The following is an 18,804-nucleotide window of genomic DNA, read 5'->3' as shown; positions in this document are numbered from 1 at the left end:
AGTATGTATTGTTTACCTATGAATACAGCCCTTGTAATAGAACATGAGACTGTAGGCTGTGACTTATTTCATGTATTAACTTTTGTGTAGAAGTTTGGAATACCTTGGCATACATTTGTTCTCAAGCTTGACAAGTAGGTTTGGGTTTGTTTTTTCTTTTTTTAACTTGAGCTGGCCAAGTACTGTGACAACTTGTTGAAGAAGTCAGCAAAAGGAATGACAGAGAATGAAGTAGAAGACAAGCTTACAAGTTTCATTACTGTTTTCAAATACATTGATGACAAAGATGTATTCCAAAAGGTAACTTCTGATACTCAGAAAATGTTAAAATGTTGCGCTTAAAGTATACTTGAAGAATGTGGTTATGCTTTTGAAAATCCTCATATCTGATTTTTTTTAAATGCAGTTCTATGCCAGAATGTTGGCAAAAAGATTAATTCATGGTTTGTCTATGTCTATGGATTCTGAAGAAGCCATGATTAATAAACTAAAGGTAATGTAATAATTCTTCTAATGCAGAATAAACGTACATAGGTGTATGTAATGTTGACTGGGAGCAGCAGAGGGTGCCAGAGATTACATAGCAATCAGTAGATCCTGTTTCCAGTAGCTGAAAAGAAAAACTAATTTCTTGATCAAGTTATCACCTAGGCATTTGAGATTTTTATGAGATTTTGAGTACTTCTATTAAGTGTGTTTAAATAATTCATGCTTTACATTATAGAAGTATCAAGGAATACCATAAAATAGCTCTGTCTTTCTGTACGTTCATTTATATGAACAATTATTTTATGAAATTGAAAGTGAAACTAAAATAAATCTGATAATTTTCTTTTAAATGTTTGTTTTCTATTGTAACTAATGTTCTCTGTAAATATTATAACAACACTTCTGCTGACTAGATTTTCATATTTTTGGTAATGAATGGGCATAATATTATATAATAAGTACTGTTTTCACTGTGAAACCTGTTACAATCTTTCTTCACAGCAAGCCTGTGGTTATGAATTTACCAGCAAGCTCCACCGGATGTATACAGACATGAGTGTTAGTGCTGATCTCAACAATAAATTCAACAACTTCATCAAAAACCAGGACACAATTATAGATTTGGGAATTAGTTTTCAGATATATGTTCTACAGGTACTAATGTATGTTTATTACTGTTGAGTTATTTGTACTTAATTTTTGTGTTTTGATAACAAGCGAACAAGTTTTCTAACGGAATACTTCTCATATGGAAACTGACACCTTGTGATCATTGTAGAATAATTTATTTTCCTAGTGTTTCTTTTGAAAATTAACCCACTAGCACACTAAACAATAGTGATGTAAAATGCCTTGTGTTCTTGTCTCGAATTAATACCTCAGTGGGGCACGCATAATGAGAGTTAAAAAATGAGCGGTAGAACTCCTGGTTTAAAGTGGTTGTCTGATGACATAGTATACACTATAGACCTGTTCAATAGTGTTATTTTTTTCTTCATGTATATGCTGTATGAAAATGTTAATGCTTTTATTTTTCCCAATACCTTTAGGCTGGTGCATGGCCTCTAACTCAGGCTCCTTCTTCTACATTTGCAATTCCTCAGGAACTGGAAAAAAGTGTACAGATGGTAGGTTAGTAGGAGGCTTCTTGTAAATGTGTGGAAAATGTAAAATAACTCCAAATAAAAGGTCATCAACAGAGAAAAACCTGAGCTGCTTCATTTTCTTTGTTAATCATGGCTATCCTGTTTGCAGTCCATATGAAATTTGGAAGGGTCGCCCAAATGACTTACTGAATTTATGTATCTATTTGCATAGCTTTTCTTTTTTCACATCTGTCTTCTACACTTCATGATTGATGAGGGAGATAATAAATAAAATCAAATGAACTGGGTTGTTTCTTAGCTTTAAAACAGATTCCTAATATTTAGATAAAAGAAGATTTTGTTTCTAATACTAAATCTGAACAGATTTAATAGCAGATTAAAATGCACATACAGGTCTCTTGTCCTGTATTTCATAGGAGCCATTCAAAATCAAGCTTTCTTCTTTATGAATTCTCAAAGCAGTAGAAGTTTTACTTTAGTCAAATATTCTCTTTTTATGTCATTATTTTTGCTTTGTAGAGATGCAATATTTTATTACTGTTTATTATATTATTGTGTTCCAAATGTTACGTGTACAATGTTTGCGTTAAAATACAGAATGTGTGTGTTGATCTTTGCTAAAGTGTATTTAATGGTGAAATACATTTTAGGCAATAAAAATTTCATATTACTGGACATAACAGATTTTTTTAAAGCAGTTTTTATACCTTAAATTGCTGTCTGATGTAAATTATAATGACAAATTTTTGTTTCTGTGGTGAAGGAGCTTTTCCATGTATTGCTACTAAGTACTAGAACTATTTATTCTGCTTTTATTTCCAGTGTCTTAAGTGGCAGTTGGTTATAGCAATGTAATAATTTACTTTCCAACCCATACTATGGGATCCACAGAAGGTGATTAATGACATTTTGCTGTTGTTAGTGGTTGTAAAATAGGAGTATTGTCAGTTGTGCCTCAGTTGGAATATTGTTATCTACTTGCCTATCAGAAGCAGCTCAGAGTCTGGGTTGCTTGCCTAACTTCGCTGTTCTGCCACTTGAAAGGAGCAAACTTACTCATGTGTCACCTAGCTAGAATTAATGTGCTAAATTAAAATTCCCTGAGGAAACAGAACATGACCTTGTGGAGTCTTTGAAAGATTGACAATGTCAGTCTTTACTGTCAGATTTCATCATTTGACCCATGAATGAAAGTTATCTCAGGATTCTGGCCAGGATTTAGAAAGGAAACAACATTTTGCAATTGCACTCCAAAGTATGGGAGTACCTCTGTAACCGGGCAAAGTGTTTAACAGCTTTTTCAGGCTCTGAGACTGCTGGAGCTTCTGTAACTACGTATTTATTTGAATGGTATATAAATACTGGGTTTGATACTATGTAAGGTGGAAAACCACCTGATTCTTAAAGAGGTCAAAATTGCCTCTTGCATTTTCCTTCGATGTTAACCAGAGTTGCCAGAGCAAGTGAGAGTAAGCAAAATTGATATGTACAGAGTGTTGGCTACATGGTGTTTAGGGAGGTTTGATCCCATTTTAAGGAATAGTTCTTTGAATCTGTTTAAGTTTTTCTCATTACCAGAAAGTAGTTAGACCTTAGATTAGGTTTTGTCTGCAAGCCATATTTTCTTTCTTTTGGATAGGAAGTATGAACGCAAAATCTCTCATTTTATTAAAAAAAAACAAAAACAAAAAACCAAACCCAACCTTACATACTAAAACTAAGGTTTAGCAGACACTTGCCCATAGTATTGTCAGATTTGTTCCTCTTGGCTATAGGGCTAATATGTATGATTAAGATTTATATTTGAATTTTTCTGTTGGATTTTCAGCAAAATTTCAGTCATTTTCAGAGGACAGCCAAAAGAATGCCATAGCTACTAGAATGCTACTGAAAAATCCCCGTTTTTATATTTCTCCTTACAAGCAAAATGATCAGATTCTTGTATTACATATGTTAAAATAAAATCTTGATTTTTACAAGCCTTGCAGAAAACTTTCACTTTAGTCTTTTTCCTTCATGTCAGAGTAACTTTCCTGCATCATTTTAGCCCACAGAATAAGTAAGCTGGAAGCAATGTCCTCAAAAGATTATTTTTTTTTTTTCTAAAATGTTCTGGAATATCTTTAATTGTTCTTCAAAATCCACTGCTTCATTTCATCTCCTAGGGCTTTTTCTTAGTCTCTATTGCGTGCTCATTTCCAGGAATGTACCTGCTAGTTTCCAGGAATGACAGGAATGGTGCGTTATATAAAATACAAGATTGATTTTGTGCTTCTGTATAAATTTGATTTTTCTTATCACAGTCTGCAGATCAGTTATGCCCTTCCTTCTCTTATTCTCCGTTAGTGAAAACAACATTTACATGTACATAAATACACCTTTGAAAGAATCTTCTAGGAATTACATTCCTAGAGTCTTCTGGAAAGTGGTCTCATTTACAGTGACCAAACTTGTGCACTGTAGTGCCACATTTTAAACTGCATAGCTGATTTTTCACTTGCACAAAACAAAAAACTTCATTTCTTAAAGAGGAGGGGAATTTTAAAGTTGTTTTTAAGACCTTTTCTTGATTAGAGATTTTTTTTTTTCATATTCCTGTTCTCCTATTATATTTGTTTGTCTTTGTATAGCTTCAGTATCGGGGGAAAAAAAACCACTTTCCAGAATGATTGATATAGCATTTCTCATAATGACAAGAAATTCATGTAAAAATCAAAAAAAGATGGAAGAAATTAGCATTACTACTAATGCCAATTTTGCATATAGCATTTTTAAAATACTGATTTTGAGGGGATGCTTCAGGTTTTGGGGTGTCGGCACAGCTTTGAAAAGTTATTTCCTAAATCATAAATGTGTTCTTTGTGAAAATAGGTTTTGGAAGGTTTCAAAAGAAATTTGAGGATCTGTAGTCAGTTCCTGATTTGGAGATGTTTACAAATTGTGTAGATGTGTCTAGAACGAAACCCAAATTGGAAGGTGGCAAAAATTGGGCCTACTTTCAAACTTGCTCTTTTGGAATTCCCACTAAAAATATGTTCAGGAATGTAAGATGAGTTTTGGCATGAAAGTCAGTATGTAGCTGACAGTGGGAAATACATGTTAACTGAAAGTTTATGCTTTTGAAGGATGTTGTTAAAAAAATAGGTAAAACTTATTTTCTGAATTTATTTTAAATAGGATATCAAAGTCATGGAATCATAGAATCATTTAGGTTGGAAAAGACCTTTGGGATCATCAAGTCCAACTGTTAACTCAGGACTTCAAGTCCATCACTAAATCACATCTGTGTGTTTTTTTAAACACCTCCAGGGATGGTGCTTCCTCCACCTCTCTGGGCAGTCTGTTCCAGTTTTTCCTAATATCCAATCTAAAACTCCTCTGGTGCGACCTGAGGCAGTTTCCTCTTGTCCTGTCACTTGTTACCTGGGAGAAGAGACGGACCCCACCTGCCTACAGCCTCCTGTCAGGGAGTTGTAGAGAGCAACAAGGTCCCCCCTGAGCCTCCTCTTCTCCAGGCTAAACAACCCCAGTTCCCTCAGCTGTTCCTCATCAGACTTGTGCTCCAGACCTTCACCAGCCCCGTTGCCCGTCTCTGGACATGCTCCAGCACCACCATGTCTTTCTTGCAGTGAGGGGCCCAAACCTGAACACAGGGATTGAGGTGCGGCCTCACCAGTGCCCAGTACAGGGGGACAATCACTGCCGTTTGTCCTGCTGGCCAGACTGTTTCAGATACAAGCCAGGATGCTGTTGGCCTTATTGGCCAATATAGATTGATTTCAACAAGGTGAAAAAAAAAAAAATGCGCTTGTTTTTATATTGAAATGGAAGGAACAGCATAATAAAACCTAACAAGATTGATTGCTAAAACCTCCTAGAAATGCTTTTAAATGCAGAAGAATTGATACTACTTTGGAACACGGTTTAACTACAGTATTTTATGCTTTGAGATTATGAATGTGTCAACAATCTTTTTGATTTAGTCATCAAGTGATAATATATGTTCAAATAGTTTAGTAGAAGACTGATGTTCAGTCATCACCTGTCTTCTAAAGGAAAATGCTGTATTGAATTGATCTGCAATGTTTGCATCCAATATGGTGAATGTAAAACCGGTATTCACTGCGACAGTAGTGTGATAATAAACTATTGTAAGTAGTTATATGTTTGGCTAATTGAAGTTCATTTTGTTTTACAGTTTGAATTATTTTACAGTCAGCATTTTAGTGGAAGGAAGCTTACTTGGTTACATTATCTTTGTACAGGTAAAAAAAGTGCTTTGCTAAACTTATGCTCTATACAACTGACAGTTATTTGTTAGAAGGGCTTTTCAAATGGCAACAGACTTTGAGGTTGGAAAGTCAATTGACTGACTTTACCTTATAAATTCATTGAATATTTGCTGCTTAGTATTTCCAGAATTTGTTTTGTAAACTTGTGTGTGTTTTCTGTGATATATTAAATACAAGAAAAACCAGAGTTTTACATTCCTAACTATAACATAGCACTGCAGAACTGCTGCGTTAGTAATTGCCCTGGAATTTTTTCTATAATATCAGGTGTCCCTTAGCTGAATATTAAATAATTTTAAGAATATGTATTATACTATGCTATGTAAGTATCTAAGTAAACACACATATATATTTGCTTATGTTTATATTTAATATATAGATATTTATGTTAAAAAACAGGAGAGAGATGTAAAGTTGTAGCGTAGTTTAGTAAGTATCAGTCAATCATATTTTATTCCAAGTGCTTTCGGTATCAGGCTTTAAGGACTGAGCACCACAACATATTACACGGAGGTGAAAACCAAACTAGCATGCAACAAGATGTAATGAAAATTTAGTTCTGGTAAAAGAAGATTGCTGCTGACTCACACTCACCTTCACACATAAAATCTAAATCTGCTTTCAGGCAGATTTGTTCAGTGCGTTTTCCTTTTTTTTTTTCATTTTTGAATTTCAGGGGAATTTAAAGAATGTAAGAACATGGTGAAAAAATTGTAATAGACAAGTCTTTTAAAAAAAAGAATCCTTGGAACAACTTTCTTGCAATCATTATTCTGTGATTCTGTGTAAAGCTATTACTAATTGAAGTTTATGCTTTGCAATGCATTGAGGCTATTTGGAATTTGCTTTTTTTAGTACTATAAATTATTTTGTATTATTCAAATTCAACACTGTAGGTTTCCTTTTTAATTGAGGACACTATTGCTCTAGTATTCATAGTTAATCAGAGGGTTCTTTTGTTGCAGACCACATTCTATATGTGTGAATTCACAACATCAGTTTTTGTCTTCCCATTCCAGGTGTTAAACGCATACTTAGGTGTGAATTGAATGTCTGGAAATGTATGAGGAGCTCTAGGACTTAGGCTTCAGATGACTTTTCAGCACATTCCATCAGTTTATAAAGTGCTATTTGTATCATTACAGGTGAAGTAAAAATGAATTATTTGTGCAAACCTTATGTAGCCATGGTCACGACATACCAAATGGCAGTGTTGCTTGCCTTCAACAACAGTGAAACTGTCAGTTACAAGGAGCTTCAGGATAGTACACAAATGAATGAGAAGGAACTGACAAAAACCATCAAATCCTTACTTGATGTCAAAATGATCAACCATGACTCAGACAAGGTATGCCGTAATGATATTAAAAAGTTTCCTGTTTTCAGTCTTGTGATTGTAATATTTGTTGAGGGCTTTTTTTTAATATAAAAGAATCCGCTGGGTTTTGTGGTTTTTTTTTTTCCTAAGCTGTATTACTGATCCTTGTGAAAACTTAAAAATCTGTATTTGTGAGGAAAGGTACAGGAGGAAGTAAACTATCAATGTCATATAGGCTCTCTATGCCTATAACCACATGGTATGCTGAAAAGGTAATAATGCTAGGAATGTTTATTGTTTCTGTTGTATTTCATCCATATTTAAATTCACTGCTGTTGGAGGGGGACAGTATTTAAAGATGCCACTTTCAAAGTTGTACTGAATCATGGAAGGGAGTGTAGTAACCCAAAAAGTCTTAGAGAGATACTAAAGAAATAATTTTTATATATATATATATATATACTTCCAGCCCCTTAATCCCAATGTGTAACAGCAACCATATTCTTCCTGGCTGGCATATTACAGGAGGAGGAAAGAGAGCAAGGAGGGCTTGTGTGAGAGGATTTTTGCTGCAATTTGCCAAACTCTTGTCATTCCATGAGTTTCATGGAATTCCAGTCATATCTGAGCTTTGTTTGTGGTTAAGGCAATGGTTGATACAGGTTCTGTTTCTGACTCTGCCTCATACTTCTGTATGACCTATGTGAAACCAGTTACCCTCTTGCCCATACAGTGAAGGTTACAGATACCTGTTGTGTAAGAAACACTGCAGAAGTGCCTGTGCATACCATACAAACTTTAGCATGTGCTTTCAGCTAGCCTAGAAAGCCCATTATTCAGACAGTGTCAGGCAGAAGAAACCTGAGATAAGCTGTTCACTTCACTTACAAGGAGAAATCCAAAGCTGCTCTGAGCGCTGCTTTTTTTTTTTAACAAGGAAAATGTTAGAAAATGGAAAGTGAGATCACAAGGAAGATCTGATGCTTGGCTGAAGCATAGGACATGCTTCCATTATCTAGAAATGAGCTCAGGTTGGAACAGTGGCTGGGAAGATGTCTGTTAAACCATGGGTGAAATATAACACTGGGAGCTATTACAGAAAACAGTGAGACTTCTCATAATCTTAGAAAGTTGCCCATTATTTAAAGGATTTACATTTATTTATGTCTGTTTTATAAGGTTTACCCAGTTTCTTTAAGCATATGTCATTGAAGAGTGAATGATACAGCTTTCCAACCCTTTTACCTTTTAACATTTACGACTGCGTTTTCTGATTCTTTAACGTCCAGACTGTTGTATTCAGACATTTTTGCTAATTCTGTTTTCTTTGCACTCCATCCAGCAAGATGAAAGCAGATCTCTATAGACAGTCTGTCAGCTTACTTATTGAATAAGCCAGTGAACTTTAGTAGCATAAGCAGTGAAATTATATAATACACTAACTTCTCTTTAACTGTATCTGAGCCACACACAAAAGCACAGTGTATTAAATGTTGTAGTTTGCTTTTGTTTGTTGTTTTTAAAGGGGGGAAGAAATAAAGAAACTTTTGGCAAAATCTTTATTGGTTCACTAGAATCATGCTTTTTGAGTTCATCCACAACACAATTTATTTTGGTTTATACTCAGCCATTTAAGTAGAATAATGGTAAAATTTTAAGTTAGCTTATATTTTTTAAAGCTGTTGATCTTTGCCCTTTTTCTATACTATGCCTGGATAATACAAAATATTGTAATAAATAATATTTGTGGCAGAATATAGAGTCAGAATTACTGTTGTTTTGCATATATATTCAGATAAATATTGGCAGTGTTTACTAAAGTATTTGCACTTGAGACAACCACAGTTTCACAGGATTCCAAGGTCAGAGAAGCTCAGTAACTTTATTCTACTGAACATTGGTAATACTTGTACAGACTCTTGCATGGAAACTGCAAAGATTGGTCAAGTCGTCCTGTTAGTTGAACATAAAGATGTTTGGGCTGCAGGGAATAATTACCATTTATTGAAAGAAACAGACTTTTGCATGTGGAAAAGAATTGAGATTCTGACAGGAAAAAATTAGAAACATACAGATAGATGCAGTTGCTATTATAATGTAACAAAATACTGAGATGTTTTTCCTTAAGTTCTGGAAAGCAACCTTAGTAGTAGTTGTGAAGGCAACAGCTCTTGTGGTTCTGACATAAAATGCAAATCCTACTTTTCTTTGCAGGGAGAAAATGAGTTTAAATGAATAGTGTTTGCAACTAAGATAAGCAGTTAAGTATTAAACCAGAAGTTGTGTTAGTTGTATTGGCTTGTTAGCAAAATTTGTGTGAGTCAGAGTTCTTTATAGTGTTTTCTGAAACAGACTTGATTTCTAGGCTAGTTAAGCTGTAGCTTAAAAAATTGACCTGGTTCAACTCAACTGGCATTTTAGAATTTCCAACTACAAATCTAAAATTGTTTGTACATATGCAAGCCCCAACCTGTGATTTCTCAAAGTAAATTGTTATCATTTTCTGCTTCCATTTCTGTTTTTTTAAAAAGATTCTTTATTGCAGGAAGACATAGAGGCAGAGTCTACGTTTTCATTAAATATGAACTTCAGCAGTAAACGAACAAAATTTAAAATTACTACATCAATGCAGAAAGACACACCACAGGCAAGTATTCTTTGGTGTATCTAGCTTGAACAGCCTTAGGAAGCTTATTTTTCTAAAATCAAATTAATTGTATTGGTTTGGTGTAAACAGATGTAAGAGTCCCTGTGTAAGATTTACATCACTGTAGAGAAATGGTTTAAGTTTAAAGCTTAAGCACTGCAGATTTTTTTGCAATTATAACTTAGGCAGGAGAAGATGGAATAGGGAATAAGAAAGTACAAGGAAGAGATAAACGAGAGCTATTCCTCTATGTAGTAAAATGGGATTGACATTTAGCTTGTCTTATCTAATGAGACTTTTTTTGTTGATGATGGTGTTTATAAAAGCAACTTATTCCAGGAACCGCAGAACCAATTGACTGTTTTCCTATGGTTTTGTGTCCTCTGGCAACTATAATTAACTCTGGTGGTGTTAATCCACGTTCCCTCTGTATCTCCTAAGACACAAGATTTTGTACAAGAGATACAAGTGCTGCCAAACTTGATATGTTATAGTAAATTCTGCCTGCCTTTCTCCCTAACAAAAATGCTGGTTTGGATGTGTCTCTCCTACCTTCCTGCTGATGTTCATGAAACCTGGTATTCTTGAGTTACGGAAGTACTTTGCCTGGAATTGAACTTCACCTAGATTTTTGTATTACTTGACCACTTTTATTAAAGTATAGGTTAAAGAGACTTTTATGCAGTGTCATTTTTTATGAATATGTCACTTTTATTGATCTTGCTATATTTTAAGCATTACTGTTCTTCCTGTGTCGCAGGAGATGGAGCAGACCAGAAGTGCTGTAGATGAAGACAGAAAAATGTATCTTCAAGCTGCTATAGTTCGTATCATGAAAGCACGTAAAGTGTTGCGACATAATGCTCTTATTCAGGAGGTAAGAGAAAATCCTGTTCAGCGTAATTTGATGAAAATATTCAGGTTAATTGGGTAAAAGATCTCACAAAACTCTCCCATGTCAAAACTAATACCTCAGTGAAACTGGTGAGAATTTCATTGGAGTCTGCTTTGAACTGCAGTACTGGAGCACTAGCTGTGATCCCTCAGTCTTGTAAATGTGTCTTAGCACTAAAGCATTCAGTGCCTCTGTGCTTGTCTTTCCTGTTGGCTGGTTCTGTGCCAACAGATGTATCATTTAAGAATCATGGCCAGAGCTATAGGTTCAGTTGAAGACCTGAGTATGGATATTCTAGGTATGGAATCTCCACAGAAGCAGCTACCCAATTTGGAGCTGTAATTGTGATTTTATTCTAATTCATGGCTTGAATTTTGGAGGTTGTTTGAGTACGTAGACATTCACTACTTAATCTCCGGTTTCCATTAAGTGGTACAGTTATCTAGGTTTTTTTAGTTTCCAGGTTAATGATATGTGAACTATCACAGACGGGCTAGGATGGAAGTGCTATTTCTTTCATTTCTCTCTCACTTTGCCATCTATGCGAGTTGCCTGCCTGATTGTATTTCTTACTCCAACCTAATCTTTGCTCCTACCTATCAGTTCCCAGTTTTAGTTTTCTCAGCCTTTCAAGGCATTCCTTCTTCAATCTAATTCATCCTTGTGTCTCGTGAGCCTTGCTGGATAGCCTCACAGCAAGTGGTGGGAGAGAGAATAAAGATTTCTGCGGAGGAGGTAGAGAGGTGTTCAGTCATTTTGAGATCTGCTGTGTGCTTTCTGTCTTGTGGTCATGAAGGAAATAGTTTACCACACTGGGCACTCTGATTTTTACTTCCTAAAAAAAATAAGCAGTTACACAGAGCTTGTAAGCCCAGAACTTGCAATGTAGGACGTCTTAAAGCTTTTGGGTTTTGAAATAGTGCTTGTACACAAGTATTCTGAAAGCAAGCTTAATTCAAGAAATCTCATTTTAAATACCTAAAAGATGAGGCAGCAGAAGTCCTCGTTATTCTCAGAATCTTTGGTTATTTGGTTTCCTGTTTACTTAAACCATCTCCATGCAATTACAATGAAATCCTGTAAGAATTTACAGTTAAAAGTAGAAAATGGTAGGCAAGCCCTGTTTCATCTTTGAAAATGCTTTTTTTCTCCCTACTCTTAAATTCTTAGGAAAAGTTTTCAAAGTGTAATTTGCTTGAGACCAGTTTATAAGGGTGGAATAGGTTACAAATTGTTATGTTTCAGAAAAAAATAATCCTCTCTGGTTTCTTCTTCCGTTGTTTTACTCAAGGGGCACTAACTGACATGCCTCTGCTGCATTTTGGTCTTGCAGTACTCTTGCAGAATAGTATGCTCTATTAACATCAGGAGCTTTTTCATGCTTTGCAGGAAAGGTGGATATTTTGATTGTTATTCAGTTAAAAACTAAGTAAAGTTGGTGCTCCATTTATCTGTCACCAGCCACCTCTACCTGTAATGTTTTCTTACGCTAGTTTTAAACTAAATATATGACATTTTTGAAAATCTTATCCTTTATCATTTAGTCTTTAACTCTCAATTTTGAATGCACTTGTATCCTACATGGATTAGAGAATTTAAAATTGTAGGCTGGGCTTCTAAATAATTGCTATCTATGCTGCAATATGGTGTGGGGACCTGATGTAGCCTTAAATGAGCAATTGTGAAACCTTAAGCAATAAGGGGAAGCAGTACAAAAGTCTACTAAGGTTAATTTTTCCTTCTTTTTTTGCACACTGAATTAATTTGTGCCGATCTCCATTCTGCCTCAACTAAACTGTTACTGAGGCGTGAACTTGGTTCTTTAAAATGTTAGGTGTCTTCTCTACAGTCTGGGATACAGATATACTCTTTGTCACTTCAGAAATTATTGCCAGGTTTTACAGCAAATTGTGGGGAGATGGGTTTTTGTATTGTTAATGCATAAACACAAAGATGAAAATGTCATGCGAAGTAGAAATTTTACCTAGTTATGTCTGCACTGAGCTCACTAACTTGTTTTGCTTCATGTTGTATGAATAAGGCTGAACTGCCAGGTGGTTCTAGGTTGAACATGCTCAGCTTTCTCATAAGACTGACCTTTATTAAAAATGAGTAACCACCACTTCTGTTAAACTTTCAGAATATGCATAACTACCTACTTGTCTGTCCAACTTCCTTTTTTTCCCGTTAATTTTGTAGTAAGATTTGATTTGCTGTCAAGAGGGTTTTTTTATTTCTTATTTAATTGTGACATTGTTACTAATTATAGTGATATTGTTACTTTTATCATGATGTCTATATAGATCTAATTTATTATGTGATATATAAGCTATATAAATGTAAAATAGAAATTTATACATATTTAATTTATCAATTGCTTATTAATATATACTTATATATAATATATTCACTTAAAATTTGTAGTCAGACTTCTTGAGGAGTAAGAATGAATCTTTTGAAACGAATCTTTTGAAAGTCTTTACTGTGAATGGATAATATTTTTTCACCTCATTAATATTTTTTTCTGAAATATAAGGACAGGATTATACTGTTGTTAGAGATACGATTGAAAGGCTCATAGCCTTAATGCAGTTAGCTCTGATTCTAAACAGACTGCACCACCACACGTTTCATTTAGGGTGAGGTGTCCAAGAAAATACTCGAGGCCCTTGGTAGACCTGTATATGTCAGCATGTGGTCTTTGCTGAATTGTTAATTGTGTGTTAGTTATGCCCTGATAGTTTTACTTCTGGCGCCATGCTGCAGTTGCTGTAGGACGAGGTAGCTTTTCCCTTAAAATGAATGAGGTCAGTGGGACTAGTGGAGGGGAAAGGTCAATGCAGTCATTCCCAGATTTATTTTTTTTTTATTCTGACCATCAACTATTTCTATCCATCCTTCTTATTTCTATTATCTTTGATAAAACAAAACCAAAATAACCTTACCAATACAAATTTTTGCCTTTTGTTCTCTGTCCTAAGTAAATACATGAAGTATGGTAATGACAATCAGTTTTGAGTGTAGGACTGAAGGGTGAAATTGGAGCAGAACTATTAGCTTGTTAGCACCAAGTTTCTTCATTTGTACTGATGTGGAACATACCAGACCCTTGGCTGCTAGCCCAACAAAACTTACTCTTTGAAGTTTTTGTTTGCTTTGCTGGGTGAGTTCTACCTGGTGAGCTCTGTTGGCTCACAGAGGGCTCCAGCAAGCTCTAGAGCTGGGACAAAGCCAGCCAATGAAGAAAGTTGTAAAGAAAACGGGAAATCCAGCTGAAATAAAAATCGCTTTCTCTAAGAACAAATGAGAAACTATGGGCAAAATATATTGTGACATTTAGTAGTAAGATTTTGTTTGAAAATTTTTCCAAGTTAATAGATAATACATGTTCTGTTGCTACATAGTTTCCTCCTCTTCTCTACAAGAGAATGTACAAAACTGAGAACTACTAAGAGACAGCTAAAGTTTTGTCTGCAGTGACAGTTTCTTCCACGATGCATATATAGATTTGTTTTTACAATGAATAATTTTTTATTCTATGTATTACAAAGTTCCAGCATAGCAAGATGGAACTCACCAAACCATAGGTCTATCTTCAGTGACTGAAGAAAGGGAGGTTCATCCTGATAGTCTCAAATTGTATAGGAAAAGAGGTCAGTGGTAGAGGGACTCCCACTTACACTTACACCTTCTAGGCAGCTGAGCAGTTCCGGTGCCTTCCAGGACCAGGTACACAGCACTACGTGGGCTGGAACTTAGACAAATCGGAACAGATCCAGCTCACATCTCGTATCCTGGCAGCTGCAACAGCAATGAAGTAGTGTAACTTTACAAAATGATTACTACGTGGGCTGTCTTGTGTAATGAAAAGTGTCATTTCATCTAGTGCTTTTCAGCAAACTTCCTGACTAAGGAAAGTTATTTTTTTTTCTTGCTAATTTGATTGTCTAGTGCTGTGGAATCTCTGAGGATAGGTTTCATTTTTAATGTATTTAAATTATATATTATTTTAATATATTCAAACCTTATTTAAACCAAGAATGGATAAGGTCTTATTGTAACATAGTCAGATTTTTTTTGGTAATTTGTGAGGTAACTGCTTACATGTCTTCTAAACGTGTCTTTGTAATGCTATGAAGAAAACACAGGTTTCACAAATCTTTATTAAATGAAAATGTCTTCACTATCTTATAACAAAAGTGGCAATGGATGGGAAGCAAATTGTGTTCAACTTTAGAGATAGTTTTGAAAAATATAATCAAGTGTATTTTAACCATTCATAATTGTATAAACTATTACAAAAACTAAGATGAACACATTCTTCAGGCATTTAATTTCTAAGTAGGACTGCTGTAACACAAGCAAAATTTGGGAGTCCATAGACTAAATATTCCAGAATAATGAAAGTACATATACAGAAATAAAAGGGACCTAGCGCAGAAAGAGGAGTCAGTTAGCAAAGCCAGCATGGAAAGGCACATATATTTTTTTACAAAATTTTCACTTTTCTTGAGCTGTGGTAGTAGTGAAAAAATACGTCAGTTTTTAACCTGGATATTTATCTTCATTTGTACTGTGGCAAATTAGGCAAGGAAGAGAACTGAAAAGATCTGGTTAATATGCAAGCAAACTGAACCAATGAGCTGACATGTCCTAATGCTAATGTATAGAGATGCTTTGTTGATTATTATAAATGAAGTATTCCAGGTTTATTTAATCCTGACTTTAAAAGTAAAATGTACTGAATTTACCTTAAAGCCCTTAGTGAATATTTCTATAGCAGTTGTAACTGTTGTAAATACAAATAACACAAAAATCCTGTCTTTCTTTTGCAGGTAATTAGCCAATCAAGAGCTAGGTTTAACCCAAGTATCAGCATGATTAAGAAGTGTATTGAAGTTCTGATAGACAAACAGTACATAGAGCGAAGCCAGGCCTCTGCGGACGAATACAGTTATGTAGCATGATGTTGCTATCCTGCAGGTATGATTGTAAGGAGATCATTGCTGTCACTGTTTGGTGTGTTCCTGTGGGAAGAGGCAGGCCTGGGCCTCCATAATTGGTCACTTGGCAGCCCCTGTTTTTCTGCTGTTTACAACATCACCAGTGCCATGTCATGAGCGTCAATGAAAATGCCTATAGATATTTCAAGCTCATGTCATTATGACATTTCTTAAAACTTTACTAAAAGAATGAGTGAAGTATTGCTGAAATGTGGAAAATTGGTTGGGTACCATGCTTTTTTTTTTTTTCTCCCCTTTCACGTTTGCAGTTGATGTTTTTTAATGTATCTTAAGACAAAGTAAAAAATAATAAAAATAAAAAAACACAAAAAATCCCACAAAAAAACCCCAAAACAAAAACCCTAAATATTGTAATATGACAGATAACCTAATAATTGTATCTACATTAAAATGTAAAAAAAAAAGACGAACATGATACTGCTGCTTGTCAAATAAAAAAAATAAAGTTATATAATGTGTCTCGAATGATTGTAGAAATGGATATACCATTAATGTCTGTAAATATTATTCAGACCTGGAAGAGAAAATTAATGTTATGTTTGGGTTTTGGATAACCTCAGAGGTAGATCTGACAAAAGAACTACTTTATATAAAACTGAATACTAGGTATGTTAATGTTTGATGTGATTATAAAAAATATTAATGGCTAAGTGCACATTTTGTTTTCTTGAGATTAGGCTAATTTGCATTCTTAGTGCCTGTAGGCCTACTCTGTGTCTGTTAATCTCTCACTGTAGGAATATGTTACAAGAGAAATAAACAGGCGTTTGAGGGGATTTAAGTAGTGTAGTTCACAAAGAGTTAGGAATAGTTATCATGAACATCAAAAATACAGTTCAGTGGCTTGTGAAACCACCCTGTTAATGAGAAAGAATATAGCAGACTTGTAATTAAAAAATGTTATTTCACTAAAGCATTGGGTAGAAACACTACATGGATAGGTACCTATGTTTGTTTCTGCATAAGCCCGTACTGTTTTTTTCTTGTTTTCCCTCCTGGCTCATATAACTGTATTTATCATATTTTGCTTTTATCTGCCCCAATTAGATTTCTAGTTAGTTAGGCCAGACAAGAAATCCATGGACTATTTTGTGTCCTGCATTGTTCATTGGGGTGGCATGGTGACTGTTCGCTCTCACCACAAGCAAAGCATAATTTTAAAAGGTACTGACTCTACCACTGGAAGTAATTGGAGTTTAAGAGCGTTAAGAGTGTGAACACACTGAATGCTTGCTGCAGAAAAGAGCTTCCTTATGGCTATGCCTGCAATTATCGTTGACAGGATAAATATTAACTTTAAATGTTCTATTTTTGCCAAATTTTATTTGCGTACATATAAAAATATATATATATAATTTATTATTTGCAATATTTTTTTTAGGTGGTATGATATTCATTACTTACTAAAAGCCCACAGATCAAGAATTAATTTTAAAGGAAAAAGCCCTGTGGAGAGAGCTTTTTCAGGGGTTTTTTTTTTCTTTTTCTAGTTCTTCACTGTATGAAAGGTTTCTCTCAGATTCTCAGATTGTTGCTGTCTCTTATTTCTTAAGTGGCATTGCATTCACATGTTATCTGGAGAATATAGTAAACTTTCTATAGTTAACTAGGAAATGCATCAAGAAGTGGGTAATATTTTTTTCTTATGTGGATTTTGCTGAGGGCATGTAAAGGGCAATAAACATTTCCATGTTTATGGTGTTTTATCCCACTACACTAAGATCTAGATTTTTTAAAAATGTCTTAAGTGTTTTTTTAACTGATCATAATATGGTGCAGAAGATCATTGTCTACAGTGGTAGTTCAGAGTTGCGTATGCGTGTTGGGAGACAGCAAAGGTGCTTGTAGTGTCACTGAGTGTAGTAAACAAGAGACATGTTAGCATAGATTTTGACTGGAGTGACTTCTATTTCAGTGTGAAACATTTTTGTGCTTTATAAAAAGTAATTCATTACTACTTATGACAAAAAAAATAGAGTAGAGGGAATATTCTGTGACACAATAGAAAAAAATAGAAAAAATACTGCCTGAACGTTGAATCATCAGATCCTTTCTCCTGAAAACAAACTAGCAGTGACACCAAAGCTTCTGGGAAGAAATGTGGTTTATCTTGTAACTTGTGTATGAATCAACAGATTTTAAGCTTGCTTCTTCGTAAAAGGGTTAAAAAAATCTTTATTTAAATTTAGATTGCAGTAGCAAAATTTTAAGACTGAGTTTGAAAAAGCCTTAACAAATGTCTTTTCAGAAACACTTCACAAAAACTTTACTGCTCCAGCCCAAACGTGTAAGATTTTAGCATTACCTTATCTCTGAATTTTTGCATACTTAAACCATCAAAAGTAGTATTTTGCTTTTTAGATAAGCACGCTGCTGAGTTGAGACATGTTTAGTGAGTTAAAAACATTCATGTATTTCAGCGCAGTTGGCATCCCCAGACAATGTCTTTCCAAATTCTGTCTTTTCAGTGCCTCTTGGGAAACATGGCTATAGCTGGGAAACATTTTGAATTCTACTTTATAACTTGCGCTTCTCCTCTAAGGAAAAAAGCAGTGCAGAGATTCAGCGCTCTGTAGCTGGGTTAGGTCACTGAGGTCATTGCAGGCACACAGTGACACAACTTAGTGTAGTGCTGCAGCCTGGCAACTCACATCTGGCAAGTGTCATTACAATACAAAGTGCTAATGGGCATTTACAAGAGGGGCAAATTATAGAAAGAGAAGCCATCCAAAAATGCCATGCATTTTTAAGTTTTCCACTAGAAGAAACTGGTATAGTTGTACAGATTTTTATTATTTGTTAGAAGTCTATTGACATGTATGACTTGCTAGTTTACTGGGAGCCATACAGCTGAGTCTGAAAACATAATGATTTGATAAATTTCATACATTTCTAATATCAAAATGCATTTTACCTCTAGTATTGTTATTGATAATTCTTATGCTAACAGAAAATGTTTCTATGATGCTTTGATTTGTCTTCAGATCGATTGTCATCGTCTAAAAAAGAAAAATGTGTACCTGTATTTCAATG

At 34.8% G+C, this 18,804-nt stretch overlaps 1 protein-coding gene across 4 annotated transcripts in view; it reads left to right on the top strand.

The window, feature by feature from the left end:
* The window catches only part of CUL2 (cullin 2), a 52,350-nt gene extending 36,267 nt beyond the window's left edge, over positions 1-16,083 (top strand). For all 4 annotated transcript variants that reach the window (XM_056335891.1, XM_056335893.1, XM_056335889.1 and 1 more), the window contains 9 exons: positions 172-300; positions 407-493; positions 991-1,143; positions 1,539-1,616; positions 5,794-5,860; positions 7,033-7,235; positions 9,751-9,852; positions 10,613-10,729; positions 15,583-16,083. In XM_056335891.1, the coding sequence (XP_056191866.1) occupies positions 172-300; positions 407-493; positions 991-1,143; positions 1,539-1,616; positions 5,794-5,860; positions 7,033-7,235; positions 9,751-9,852; positions 10,613-10,729; positions 15,583-15,714 (1,068 nt within the window). In that variant the 3' untranslated portion in view covers positions 15,715-16,083. The remainder of the gene's footprint in view (positions 1-171; positions 301-406; positions 494-990; positions 1,144-1,538; positions 1,617-5,793; positions 5,861-7,032; positions 7,236-9,750; positions 9,853-10,612; positions 10,730-15,582) is intronic.
* The last annotated feature ends 2,721 nt before the right edge of the window (positions 16,084-18,804 follow it).

The sequence above is a fragment of the Falco biarmicus genome, chromosome 4 (genome assembly GCF_023638135.1).
Source record: "Falco biarmicus isolate bFalBia1 chromosome 4, bFalBia1.pri, whole genome shotgun sequence".
In the NCBI taxonomy this organism is placed as follows: Eukaryota; Metazoa; Chordata; class Aves; order Falconiformes; family Falconidae; genus Falco; species Falco biarmicus.
Note: the sequence above shows the minus strand (reverse complement) of the source record. Positions and strands in the feature narration are given on the sequence as shown.